Below are 14,162 nucleotides of genomic sequence, written 5' to 3' on the forward strand. Positions count from 1 at the left end.
ATAAGTAGCTACTGGGTTTAAATTTCCAGAGAGTCAATGCTTCAAAAATCGAATTTTAATATCCGGATTTCAAAGAAAGCGATTTATATTTTTATTGGAATATTGTACACGTTAATATTTCATTGAATTTACAGTATAATATAGAAATCCTTAACATAATGTCCTTTTTGCTATAAATACTTTCGTTCTTGCTGTGTCAACTAAATTGTTAAATTGTTAGCCTTTGGAAATTCGTGAACGTAACCTTAGTTTTTAGCTTTTAGTTATACGTGGCATGATTGCTCTGATTTTTTTATTTAGTGATTTGTTCTGCATCGTTCTGTACAGGGATGGAGGGTTATCGCTTCCTGTACAATTTGCGCATTTGCTGCGCTATAGTAGAAATTATTGCGGCTAATAGCAATGCGATGGATATTTCAAGTTTGTTAACGGATCGGCGTTTGGATAACAATTTCCTTCGGCAACTCGGATCGACTCCTATCAATCAGTGCGCATCACTTCCACCAGGAAAGCTGTCAAATTACGCTAACAGACCCAACATACTCATTTTCATGGCTGATGACTTGGTAAAGGACTTCAGTGCTTTTAAAACGATTTGGCGGAATATGTATATTTACGCAGTCTGGATAGAATTCATTTGATTTGTACTGTCCACGAATTAGGGCCATGCCGATATTGGCTACTCCGAGGGCAGCCACCAGACGCCGACTCCTAACATTGATAAATTTGCGTATGATGGGATCATATTGAATCGACATTATTCACATCCATTGTGTACGCCAACACGTTCGGCATTCATGACCGGAAAATATGCCTTCCAAGTTGGTAGGCTACGCGATACAACCAGTAACATATCTGACCCTTCTATTGTTAATTATAATATTTGCGCATGTGGTCTTTTTTTGGATTCACAATGCGTTAATCTAACAATGTAAACGACTCAACAAATATCCCTACGTTTATGCAAAGTAGCTCTCGCAAATATAAAGTGAACAAACGTTGCAAGTTAACAGGGAGACATCTGCAAAACCTGCTTCGGCAGTGCAACAAATAAAATCCTGTAAATAAAAATTTGTTTTTTTGTTCCTAGTCCAGCACAACAGCATTAGAAGTATATCACTTTTTCCAAAATTACAGAAAACTGAGAAAAGCTATGTACAAAATCATATGAAGTTTTGTAAGCGCTAAAATTGTTTAAATTTTAGGCATGCAGACAGGGGCAATTAGCGAAGGCGAACCGTGGGGGTTGCCCGTGGCGTTTAAAATCCAACCACAGTATTTTAAGGATTTAGGATACTCGACGTATACTGTGGGAAAAGTAAGCGCAGACCTCCAACGTGCTGACAATTAAGCAAATTATATGTATTACGCAGAAACAAGCAGCCGAGTACTGTAAGCATATATTTGCTCCTTTGTACAGCATATAGTCTCAAAGGTCACCGCTTTAAGTAAATCAGTGTCAGTGATTCTTGTGTTGTTTTCAGTGGCATCTGGGATCGCACACTAGGAACCATTATCCCAGTACGTTATTAACAATTTGTTAAAAACAAACCTTAACAAAAACTTTATTGAACATTTACAACAAGAAGAAATAGCTAACTAGTTTTCGAAGTACGTGTGATGATTATCTTTGCAGGCTCCAGAGGATTTGATTACTCTTTCGGTATTACCAGCGGCGACTGCAACTGGTATGACTTCACGGCAGGATGGGTAATTAACTTATCAGCGTAGCCTAAACAAATTTTTGGGTTGAGTAATTTTTAACAGAGGGCTGCATTTATTTCAGATGGAAATTCCATTAAATAACTTTTACTGTGATGTACTACTTTAAAAGTTGCCATGTGGTCCATATGGGTCAACATCATATTTTAGCATCACAGAACAAAATTGTGGCGGTACTCTACTATAAGAGTACCGCTTTTACGTAAAAGCTACTCGTACTAATCTGATATATATAATTAATTCTGCAGTTAATTCAATCTGAAGATTAATTCCATCTGATTCCAGTGCATTTAAATGAGTAATATATCAATCTAACTAAAGTATCTACTAATATTGCGACATAGCAAATCTGCACTATGGACGTTTTAAGTATTGTTCTGGCGTATATTGTATTTGTACCATACATTGATTCAGATGAAGCCGGTTCCAGTCAGCGGACGAGCCCTGCGTGAGAATGGAAAGATCTTCCCGCTGAATCAAAGCACTACCCCGTTTCCTGAGCTCATAGCATCCCGGGCCGAAAATCTTATTGCCGCGTCGCCTCCAAACAAACCATGGTATATGTTTTTCGCCACGCCCCTTACACATACAGGGTTTGACAATTTTGATGCCGTCCAACATCCCGTAAAAGAATACCATCTGCACATAAACGAATCCGCCATTCTGAAATTCGAAGAACGTGTTAAACAACTCGGTAGGTATCGGGCAAAAGAATGACCTTTCAAAAAAGTTATTGCCGTATTGCAGTCCTTAAGTGAAGTCACAGATGAATGTATAGTTAATGTTCAGGTTCGATCCACGCTCTGGATCGAACGTTCGCCAGACTAGTCAAAGCGTTAAAACGAAAGGGAGTACTGAACAACACCATCATCATCTTCGTTGCCGACAACGGCGCACCCTTACCGGAATCCGCTGATTTCATCCACGGGACCAATCACGGAAGTAACTGGCCACTGCGGCAGGGAAAGGGGACGTTGTTCGAAGGCGGGATTCGAACGCTGTCGTTCATCTGGGCACCCATGTTGCAGCGGCGGGGTTTCGTATACGATGACCTTTTCCATATATCCGATTGGCTGCCTACACTGTACGAAGGCGCTGGTGGAAACACAGCTGATCTGACTGGAATTTCTGCAGTCAGTCACTGGAAAAGGTTTCACGACTATTATGCCATAGGTCCGGTCAGAGACGAGGTCGTGAATAATATCGATGGTGTTACGAATCAGTATTCCATCACCATTATGGAGGACAACGGAAAACTGTATAAATTGCTGGGTGGAAATGTCTTCAACAACAGCTATCTAGGATGGTAAGGGTCTCATAAAGTCGGAATGTTTCACAGTAGTTATCGACATCTAACCTGGGGATGAATACCAGTATAAAGCGGCAAAGGATTCGAAGAAAAATATTGTTATAAATACTTCTGATTGTAAGTTTCAAACTTTCAATGAACGTAATATATTAGCAACTTAAAAGTGTTTTTGTTTATTCTGAAATTCCACTGGGCTATTTTGTTTTGATAAGAAACAGCTCTATCCGTACAACGTGTACGTGCATGACAAATTTCCGGCTTGTAGCAGTGTCTCTTGATCATGGATTCAGTTCACGATCACGATTTATGCTGCTCATACGGTGGATTTATATATATAAGCGGTGCAACAAGCATCTTTTTGTTATTCATTATCAGTAAATCATAATTGTTGTACTTTACAAAACTGTATGTATTATGCAGTTTTGATTAAATAATATTTATCTTCAGCAAAGAATTAATTACATACATTACGTACTTACAAGGCAGACTACTGGTACGTAGGTACCACATACAGTACCGCAATTTTATTATGGAAATCGGTCGCGCGGCAGGTGGAATATAGGTTACTTCGCTGCTCTGAATTATGTCGAAACTTACAGTTTGTTGTTTTTTAGGCGACGAACAGAAGGTACATCCACTTCAGATGAGATGAAGTCTTGGACGCCGCTGTCGGTCAACTGCAACGCACCGGAAGGCGTTGAGCGTGCGCCATGCCAGCCGTGGCTTACGGATTGTTTATTTGACATTACGAGTGAACCTTGTGAAACTAACAACATTGCCAGCGTTTATCCATCCACTCTGCGAAAACTACAGCTGCGCTTAAGGGCGCTTAACGACACGGCCTATCCGCCGCAAATCCTGCCCTACGACCCGGCCTCTAATCCCGATTTGTATGACGGATTCTGGGTGCCCTGGAAAGACATCCATCACGTGCTCGATCCTACAATATAACTACTTAGTACTTACACAAAACGACCGATTTTCTTACGATTCTACGCCAGATTTTTCGGTTTATTACATGCATGCGTATTAATTTCCGATTTGCAGTCACGCAGTACACGAAGAAAAATAAAGTTGTAAAACTATTTTCTCGAACAGACTTGGTGATTGTTATGCATAGGAATTGGGATGGCATACCTAATTAACAGGCGGGACTTGTAAAATTAATCAGCACGCTCAAAAGTTAGTGGACCCCCGGGGAGGGTGCGCACAATCCCGTGTATTCTTCGTTGCTACTGCTGCTGCCAGTGGCGAGACTGAGACAGACAGAGAAAGCAAGAAAGAGCGCTACACGGACTAATCAAATAAGCACAACCAGCCATGCCTCCTGCCGTTTCGTACGCTGACAGACCATTCATTTCGGCTGAATGGTGGGCCGGCTGTTTCTGAGAACGTTGTCAGAGGAGTGGGCCGATCCTGGCGTGTATTAACAGTTTTGCAATATTCCACACCAAAGAATCTGCAAAATATAAGCATAAAAATTTATATGTCCGTATTAGAACAATTTGACCGTTACTTATAATCATTAACCAAGGACATGCTGGAAGATTCTGCGGTGCAATCCGTCGAAAATATGGTTTCCGTTTGAACCGGTTTTGAAAGCAAAGCCGGCCCAAGTGTCTGTTTGTTTTGTGGCGTGGCGAATCGAGGTACGGTATCTGCGCTGATTACTACGAGTGTAGACTCGTAGGGCCATTATTCACTAGACTTTATTCAACCATAATGAACCATTACTGATGTGATGGGTGTGTAAATCGGCCGAAATATTATGTTCTATGGCACCCTAATTCGTATCTTTTACTCACCTTAGTTGGAAGTTTTCCTTTAAAAGCATCAGTACCAGATCGACGTGAATGGAATGTAAAGCATTTGGGACTTGACCACTAAGTGCCTCAGCTCGCCAGTCGGTTGTGTATGCTCTGCCGACAACGACGTTTACAAACGCCGCCTGCACAGTGGTCTGAAGTGCTTTTCGTACAGGATGGTTACAAGTGTATGGCACAAGAGAGCATAATCACTGATGTGTGGCAAGCATTGTGGACCTACTTTCATGTTGCATATTTTTCACTTTACGTTCCCGACCCTCCATCTTGTTTTGGGCAGACCAGCGTTTTATTGATCAGTTGTGGTTATTTGTTTATTGATTCATTCTGGTCTTGAAGTGTATTGAAGCTATATACGGAGTATATACGAGATCCTGTTAAAACTCTCAGGTGTTTCGTAAAATCCGGATAATCGTTCCATCAGCAGAAATGGGTCATCCTCCGTTGCCTTAATCTTTCTATTGACACGCTGGCCGTAAAAAAACGCATTAATAACTGATGAACTGTAATTAAGGATACGCTTATCGAGAGCGTATGTGTGTATGTTGTCCATATCTTGGGCTGGGGAATCGATGCGTGGATCGTTATCTCTGTGATTTGTCTTGATTTATCGATTACTAATCTGTTTCATCCTCGCTGGCTGGCAGCTGTCTATCGTGGGAGTGTAGTGTATGGTGTGCTAGTTTGAAGGAGAGGAGATGGTGCAAGAAACCGTGGAGTACCACACGACAGCCGACCACCGTCCCGATTCTCCGTCAACGGACGACGGCGGTGGTGAGGTGTTGAGTGAGAAGGATTTGCGTCGTCAGGAGAAGGAGCGCCGTGAGCATGATAAACGCCTGAAAGCCGATCGGGAACGAGCGGAAAAATTGGCGAAAAAAGAGCACGATCGGTTGGAGAAGTTGGCGAAGAAGAAGGAGAAGGAAGAGCAAAAGTCACGGGGGAAGACATCCAAAACATCCACCACTACCACAATGGTGCGTACCGATCATACATCACCGTCACCCGCCTACACCGACGAAGTCGATGACGCTGATATGAGTCCTCCTGTCTCCCCAGTGGGTAAGTCTGCTGGTTGGCGGTTTGCACGTTTTTTCTATTGATGATCATAAAAAATAGGGTTCTCAAATCCCTTTCGATAATTGTCTGAATGATCAAAGTGTGTGACGCATAGGTTAATGCACGCGCAGTACAGGTTTTAATTAGTAATCTGGATGTTGTCAAATCTCGCGCGCTTTGCCATTGTTATTATCGGTAATATTTCCTGTCATGTGACTGCGGCATTGTGCCATCCATATTTCGATAATTATTCATAATTATGAGCAATATAATAATTAGTAAATAGTGATAAAGTTGTGTTATTCTCTCCGTGATCAACATCTAACGATGAGTCATTTTTACTGTACGAATTAGACACTTGGTAAGTTGGTTTGCTTATGCACTTCCGGTTTAATTGCTTCCGGTTTCCTGTTGTAAAAAACACAGACATCTTTGTTTCTCTAAGTTCATCGTGCATATTTGCTATCAGTTTGTGACAGTGGAATTGGTATGTTGTTCCGCATATAAAAACTAATAAATTTTGCATCGTTTTGCTTGCATAATAGATCAAGTTTGATTGGCTGGTTTCCAAGAGTTGTTTTACTTTGTTCCTTCTTGATGAGATGATAATTACTTGAGTTAAAGTAGCGTGGTTTTGATTGATTGGCACATGAGTGGTTGTTTGTGGCGCAGGTGGCGTCCCCATGCAGACAACGATCCCCGCGGCTTATGAGCACGTGACGGAGGAGATCTCGGCGCAGGCGTCGGGTCCGGGTGCCTATGCCAGCAACACCATCCGCTCCAATCTGAGCGTCAATACCAACGGCCGCACCCGGGATCTGGTGGTGCCGGTGATTCCCGCCGATCGCACGGCCACGCCGGGCGGTACCCTGAAACCCGGCTCAACGCAGAAGGCCGTCGTGCGCCTGCTCAGCGATCAGGACGCCGAGTTCTATGTTCCGGTAAGTGGAAGACACTTATCCCTTCGATAAATTTGAGTGTTAAAAGATTTAGTGGATTAAAATTTTTGCTGATCGGATTTGGAAGAGTGCTACGGTTTCTGTTTTGTATTGTTGAAAAGAAATGAATAGAATTGCTCGCTTATTTTTTTACACACACATATCTGTCCGTCTCTCGTGTTTTTCAACCCGAATAATCGGTTCAAGTGGATCTCAATTCGGTGGTATTATTATAGAGGTGTACGTGCATAATGCCCAGTTGTTTCAGCGTGAATGGTTTCTATTTCCTGTTTGATAGTTGCTGTGCAGTTGATCTCTTATGACAGCTGATGATGCATGCAGGCATGATTTTTTTCTGCGTGCATATGATGAGGAATATTTACTTTAAACGAAAGCACTCTCTCGCGCCGTTCTTGCACGACACTGACTGATATTGGCTGTCCGTTTGTGTTTCAGAAAAATGCTACCGGGCAGGAGTTATTCGAGCGTGTCTGCGAGTTCATCAACCTGCAAGAACGGGACTATTTTGGCATCCGCTTCATGGATACCGACAACGAAAAAAGCTGGTTGAATATGGAGAAAACCATTAAGCAGCAAGTGAAAGGTAACTTGAAGTATTTTTAGGACATTCTCCTATTTTTTGAGGTCGCGTTTCGTTTGGTCGTTGGCGTGCGATCGGTAGCAGGAGGCCAGCAGTGATCGGGACAAAGCGAGATCGATAAGCGCTGGGAATAGGGAGCAAAGAGCTTGGGACAAGCGGAAGTTGTGTGATTTAGGCTGCCACATGGTGTCATAACGCAGCAATACCCAGCAGGCCGATCGATAGCCTCTTTAGGCATTTTGTGGTGTTTTTTTTGGACGACGACGGAAGGGGATTGAGTTTTTGTGCGCGCTGCTGATTGCTGCTGGTGCGCGTTTAGCAGTTGATCTGTGAATATCAGCAGTGGATTATGGCATCCATTTCAGTTCCCTCGATAATATACGCAGGCTCGTAAAGCGTAAATGGCTCGAATAAATCTAACGCGTGAGTCTGGAAAAGCAAATGTGGGTGGCTGATAGGCACTGGCTGATTAGCGATAACATGTGCTTGAAGTGACAGGAAAAGCAAGAGCAAATGTTGGGTCATTCACTACAGTGTGCAGCAGCATTTGGGTGCAACGAGATTGCCGGTTGTGTCTGCTAATGCGACAGCGGCTGCTGCTATGGCTGCACTGGTGCGTTTGCGCATTGATCAGGACAGTGAGTAATGGTGGTAAAGGCGGAAGGAAGGCGTTCGCTTGGATGGACATAATCGTTAATGAATTTGTTGTTGTCGTGATCATTGCGCGCTGCTGCGTAGCTGTTATAGCAGTGGCAACGGCTGGTGATTATGCAAATTAACGTCTTGCAGGCGGGCCATGGGTGTTTGAATTCCTTGTCAAGTTCTATCCACCACAGCCGACTGAGCTTAAGGAGGATCTGACACGGTATCCATCAACACATTTTAATTACAACCTGTAATCATTTGTCAGTGATTAAGTGGTACAAAACATTCGTTTTAGCACACCTTGTACATGACATTTTGTGTTACATTAAAAAGTTACATTAAAAACACCAAGGAAAAAAATAGTTAACGGCTTTCCTAAAAAAGCATAACTTATCAGTGATTTTTTTAAGTTTGGCAGTTATTTTTTACTGTGTTTATTTTCGTAATATTGCGTGTTGATTTTATCGTGCCCAAGCGATTTTCAGCGGTTTTCGTTGGTCCATTGGATTTCAGTAACTTTCAAACTATACAGAATTTAAATGACCCCGATGAATGCATAACCAGATCGGTAAATCTTCTTTGTCATTAATTAAAAATTTTATGGTCATATTTTTCGCGCAGCTGTGACCCGCTGTGTCAAATCTGACAATGAGAAAGATTAAAGTCATTAATTTGTTGAAAAGTGTTTTGAGGAAATTTGTCGATGTGACTTGCTTAGCTCACCTACAATTTCTGCATGCTGTGTCATTACAGATATTACCTATGTATGCAAATCCATCGCGACTTAATCACGGAAAGGTAGGTCTCGGCATTCTTTAAGCGCTGGCTCAGCGGTATTTCCTTGTCTGTACACCTTGTCTTTGTGTACAGTCATCGTTTGTTCAAAGCTGAAATACCAGCCGCTAATTTGTACTTCCTGCTTGATGTACCTGTACTCTCTTTCGAGTCTTGACAAATGTAATATTGTTGTTTGATAGGCTGCCGGCATCGTTCACGACATTGGCGGTGTTGGGCTCGTTGATGGTACAGTCAGAGCTGGGCGACTATGAGCGCTCTACACATCGTGGGAATTATGTCAGTGAAGTGCCGCTGGCACCACCCAGCCGGCAGAATGCTGAACTGGAGGAGAAAGTTATGGAGCTGCACAAGGAAAGCACCAGGTATCCTCAACTCTCCTAAATTGATTGATTTTGAAAACGACCTAATTAATATCAGATTATTTTTTATTATTTATGTATTCTAGATTTCCAGGATTGAGTTTTGGATTTTGTATACTTGTACTTATATTGTCGATAATTTATGGAAACATCTGTTTTTTGTTTAGAGATTATTCTAGTTGCATAAGTGGGAAAGCCACGGGATACCGCAGTTTATGAGAAAAAGTTTTATTTGTCAGAAGTGGTCGTTATAAGTTTGGCTGTTACGCGATTGAATTTACTTTTGCCCGGTGTTTGCATTCAAAGTTCAGGGATGATAAGGGTTTGAGTATTGTAATTTGGCAAATATTAGCTGCTGATAACAGCCTTACAGAGGGCAATAATATGGATATCCTGAACGAACTCTGTGTACTCGTGGAAACATGACTAACCGGTGTTTTACATAGGGGTATGGCGCCCACTGAAGCGGATTTACGCTATTTGGAAAATGCTAAACGTTTGGCGTTCTATGGCATCGATCTACACAAGGCCAAGGTAATGCTAATTAATCATAATTCACCTGGTTGCGTGCCTGGTAATACAGATAGCATTGTATAGTCACTCTCACCGACAGCGACAGGCATTAAACGACATTAGAAAAAAATTCAGAAAAATTCATTGTAGATTCGGAATTTAATTTAGCAAAATATTTTAGGATAAGGACAATACAGACATCAAAGTGGGTGTCTCTGCCAGCGGAATCCATGTGTACCGCGGCAATCTGCGAATTAATCGTTTCGCATGGCCGAAAATCCTTAAATTATCGTATCGCCGTTCGAACTTCTACATTAAGATCCGCCAGATGGAGTTTGAAGATTCGGAGAAAGAGATCCAATTCAAGTGCCCCTACGAGAAGGCGGCCAAACGGTTGTGGAAAGTCGCGATCGAGCATCACACGTTCTTCCGTATGCGCAGCAGCGAAGAGCCCAGTGATTATTCGACACTGCGCTGGCCGCGTCTGGGCTCCCGCTTCCGTTATTCGGGCCGCACATATTCGGAAGCCAAGGCCAGTAGTGAGAAGATTGACCGCCAACAGCCGGAATTCCAACGAACATGGAGCAAACGCAATCCGTATAGCGTCAGCGTTGATGGTATGCTGGAAAAATTCGCTGCGTTAGCTGTTATATTGTGCCCGAATGCAGTGCTGGTGTTTTTCTGTTTATTGATTTTGTTGCCGTTTTGGTACTTGGTTTATAGTAGATCGATAAACACACGTGGTGCTTTTTTTCTCTCCAGGATTAAATCAACAAACCACTTTAACCCACCGCCAGCAGTCCCTGGATGGTACGGGACGCCCGGTGTCCGTATCGGACTACGAGAGTCGACGCCGTGAATTGGCTAATGGATCGAACAATGTATACGATCAGCCGATCAAGGGCGGGCGGGTGGCCATTGCCGAGGGAGCACACGGTGGTTATGGATATGGAAGCGGGGCGGGCGGTCTGGGAGACCGAGTGTACCAGACAGACTACACGAAAACAACATTCCATGATGATAAGGGAAGTCCCACGGGTGGAGGGGCGCAGCTGTTGACGAATAATTCCGTTACCCAAGAGGTATGTTGTGCAACCGTATTTGCGGGATAATTTATCACCCGAAATGGCAAATTAAGTGCCCCCATAACAGGCCAGTAATAAAAAGCGGTTACAAAAATTTATTTTCCTACTGAGTTCATTCGGTTCTTTTATCATGCTGGTTTGTGCAATTTGCTCCTCTGATTTTAAAGAATGTCTTTGAAACGAGTTCTTTATTTGGAATGCTTTATTATTTCTTTTGATGGAATGATTTTCATTGTGAATGCATTTATTTATGTACCTGAGTTCCTTTTGATTTGGAATGTGCATGCCTTTTACCGTCTGTGTTTTGTGTTCGTTCCACCACTCTAGTCTCGCACGACGGTGGGCGGTGTCGGTCCTGATGGTCTATCACGTGGCTCGTCCGTCTTCTCCTCGCCGGACGGCACACTGAAATCCCGCACGGAATTTGAATACATTCCCAATGCTTCGTGGCGCGGCCGTGATGCCGATTACCCGAGCAGTCCCACATCCGGCGACGGCCGGGGTTATGATTTGGGCGGTCCCTACCGGGGCTACGGCGATGGCCGGGGCGCCTATTCTCCCACATACAGTACCGCGGTTAAGAACTTCGGATTGGACGGCGAGGGTAATCGCAGTCCAGGGGGAACACTGACCGTAAGTGCATGAAATTATGCTGGCATTAGGCTTGTTGTGGACGGTCGGGTTGCATGCGCGCGCGCGTCGGCGCTCTCTCTGATTTCAGCATGGGATATTTGTTTGACTTTGAATTTCAGTTCCGTTTACTGATAAGACATGGCTTGTTGGGGGCTGTAGTCGGTGTAGGTAGTAGTGCGCCGGGGTGGTGTTGACATAGGAGCGGGTAAACATTTTGTCCGGCGTTTACATTTACATTGTAAGCCCACGGGGGACGTAGATTATTGTGCAAATAGTGGAATTTATCTCGTCTACTTGAGCTAATGCAAAGGCCAGTGTGTTGATAGTGCGGTATTGTGTTACAGTCGACCCGGTATAATCGACAGGAATATTATACGAATGCCGATGGTAGTGGCGATGATGCGACTAAGGTGGGCTAATTTATTATAAATTTATTTAATTTATAGGCCTGTTTTTAATTGTTTTTTATTTATAAAGGTGTTGAAGATTCCGGTGGGCGGTGTTGGAGTGATGACCACGACGTACGGCAATGTGACCGAATACACAACACGTACCAAAACGACCACGAGTACAATTAAGAGCACGATCGAGAAGTATCCCGGCGCTGGTGGTGGTCCTGGCGGAAATGTAAGTTGACAATGTTGGAGAGTGTTGCTGCTCTGGAAATAATGGTTGTTTTTGTTGGTTGGACAGATGGATAGCACGACGTTAACGACGCGATCCATCAACGGACCTTCCATGTCGCCTAGTGCCAGCGATCCACTGGGCAGCCCTAGGCGACGCACCGAAACCCATCCGTTTGGTGCAACGGCACCCAACGTAGTCAGCACCAAAGTGAAAACCACCGAAACCACCACGGTACGAAAAATAAATAGCTTTTTTTCACGGAGTTTGTTAAGGGTTTTTGCTGAACTAATAGCGCCAGATATTGATGTATTTAATTAATACATACCTTATTTGGTATTGATTTTTGATAAATGACGTTCGCACTGTCTCAAATAAATATTCATCAATTATGTACTGTACTCGGCTTACTCATTATGAGAAAAGAAACACTGCGAAATAATTCATGAGAACTTTGAAATGAAATATATTTACACGTAAGGCTATCTGGCAAATATAGTTGTTGATGTTCGTGGTGTTGTAGTTCGAAGTGGATCGTAACGGTGAAAAAGAAACACACGTGGAGGAGCGTGTTACCATCCTTACCGATGGCGAAGATATTGATCATGATCAAGCTCTCGCGGAAGCCATCCAGAATGCCACAAACCTCAACCCTAAAATGAAGGTTGAGAAGATTGAGATCGACCACGCAGAAGGATAAGCGGCTTTATCTTCAGTGCAGTCCCAGATGAACGGTATGGAAATTTTCAGTAAGCGATAAATCTTGTTGATTCTGCTGGAGCGAACGAACGTTGCCAGTCGGCCGTGTATAGCGCCGCTAAATGAATGCTCTAATATGCAAAACCCTTTCGACCTTGGCATTTTGATGATTTTGTCCTAAACTAAAAATGACTATCAAATTAGAAAGTGGACTTATAAATACTGAAAAGCGAGAAATTCTTGACTTAAAGGGCTATATTTAATCCGCTGCAGTGAATATTTGAATTTTTTTAAATGGTTTGGTTACTTATATGTATTCGGTGTTTGATTTGTTTAGGTATATTTCCGGCGCCAAATGCATGTATCCATTTATCCAGTTGGACAGATTATAATGATGCAATCCAGAATACGAATTTTAGCCAACATTTACGAAAATTGTAGTATGGTGGATTTTTTACTGCTTTTGGAAACTATTACGTTATGAGAATTGATTTGATAGTATAAACGAGTACGGTTTTGAAGTGATGGATGGTACTCTTGTGCAGCTGTTTTGGGTCTTTTTTACGTTTTTGTTACCCTATGTACGTAGCATATACACACCGCATTCGCTCCTATGAACTTGGGCAGCTTACAAAGTGTACTATCCAACGCCACACTGAAATACACCGGCAACTACGTGTTCTTTTCATTTTTTTTATTTTCGTAGTTTTCATCTCGCAACTGTTGTTTTCCGATTCTGTTAGTGATGTGGTGCTTGCTGTAAAAAATATTGCAATAAAACAGTTAAGAAATGGCATCTGCCGTTAGCGTGCTCGGAATCGGAACGGAAATCCAACCGTCAGTTAGTCGCCGCTTGTTAACAGACGCTGTTACAGTATTTTCCAGAAAGATATATAGGAGGATGTACGATCGAGAAATGCTTAATTAAGTATGCAGATACTGATAAACATTACGAAGTTCTGGAAACTGAGAAATGCTCGTTTGTCCCGCATACAATGGCAATTATGACAAAAGGACTGTATTGGCAAATAGGTGCGTACGTAAGGCGAGCTGATGACCATTCCTCCCGTTTTAAATCTCAGGCGTATGCAACTATGCATTAGTCAGGTTCTTCGTTGTCGATCCACACAGAGCGATAATTTGGATGGTGATGTCCAGTGTCCACATTTGCAAAAAGATGTGTCGCGGACAATAAATCATAATAATGCCATGAAATTGACAAATACCCGACAAGCGACAATTTTTACAAACATGAATTTACGCGGTCAGTAATTGTTTAAAAAGGCAGCGATGAAAAAGTAATTAATAAAACAATGTGTAATCTAACGATTATCATGTACGAAATTGTTCAGAG

General features: G+C 42.7%; 2 protein-coding genes across 4 annotated transcripts; both read left to right on the top strand.

The window, feature by feature from the left end:
- The first annotated feature begins 94 nt into the window (after positions 1–94).
- Positions 95–4,085, top strand: LOC129585210 (arylsulfatase B-like). Its single transcript, XM_055477806.1, has 8 exons — positions 95–566; positions 663–825; positions 1,206–1,318; positions 1,485–1,521; positions 1,637–1,710; positions 2,137–2,416; positions 2,512–3,028; positions 3,646–4,085. Exons 1-8 carry the CDS (start codon positions 330–332, stop codon positions 3,980–3,982), a joined length of 1,758 nt encoding a protein of 585 aa, XP_055333781.1. The 5' UTR covers positions 95–329; the 3' UTR covers positions 3,983–4,085.
- Positions 4,086–4,441: 356 nt separating this feature from the next.
- On the top strand, positions 4,442–13,602 carry LOC129585167 (band 4.1-like protein 2). Of its 3 annotated transcripts, none has more exons than XM_055477757.1 (16): positions 4,443–4,680; positions 4,842–5,916; positions 6,586–6,854; positions 7,308–7,455; positions 8,242–8,317; positions 8,851–8,895; positions 9,075–9,257; positions 9,701–9,788; positions 9,949–10,384; positions 10,530–10,849; positions 11,180–11,485; positions 11,830–11,895; positions 11,963–12,112; positions 12,179–12,343; positions 12,633–12,858; positions 13,146–13,602. In XM_055477757.1, the coding sequence occupies exons 2-15, from the start codon at positions 5,553–5,555 to the stop codon at positions 12,807–12,809; spliced, it is 2,793 nt and encodes a 930-aa protein (XP_055333732.1). In that variant the 5' UTR covers positions 4,443–4,680; positions 4,842–5,552; the 3' UTR covers positions 12,810–12,858; positions 13,146–13,602. The 3 variants fall into 3 exon arrangements, with proteins under 3 accessions (XP_055333733.1, XP_055333732.1, XP_055333731.1); XM_055477756.1 differs by having other exon boundaries at positions 4,444–4,680; positions 12,633–12,843; XM_055477758.1 differs by lacking the exon at positions 11,180–11,485 and having other exon boundaries at positions 4,442–4,680; positions 12,633–12,843.
- Positions 13,603–14,162: the final 560 nt, after the last annotated feature.

The sequence above is a fragment of the Paramacrobiotus metropolitanus genome, unplaced genomic scaffold (assembly GCF_019649055.1).
Source record: "Paramacrobiotus metropolitanus isolate TYO unplaced genomic scaffold, Prichtersi_v1.0 Parri_scaffold0000016, whole genome shotgun sequence".
Classification (NCBI taxonomy): domain Eukaryota; kingdom Metazoa; phylum Tardigrada; class Eutardigrada; order Parachela; family Macrobiotidae; genus Paramacrobiotus; species Paramacrobiotus metropolitanus.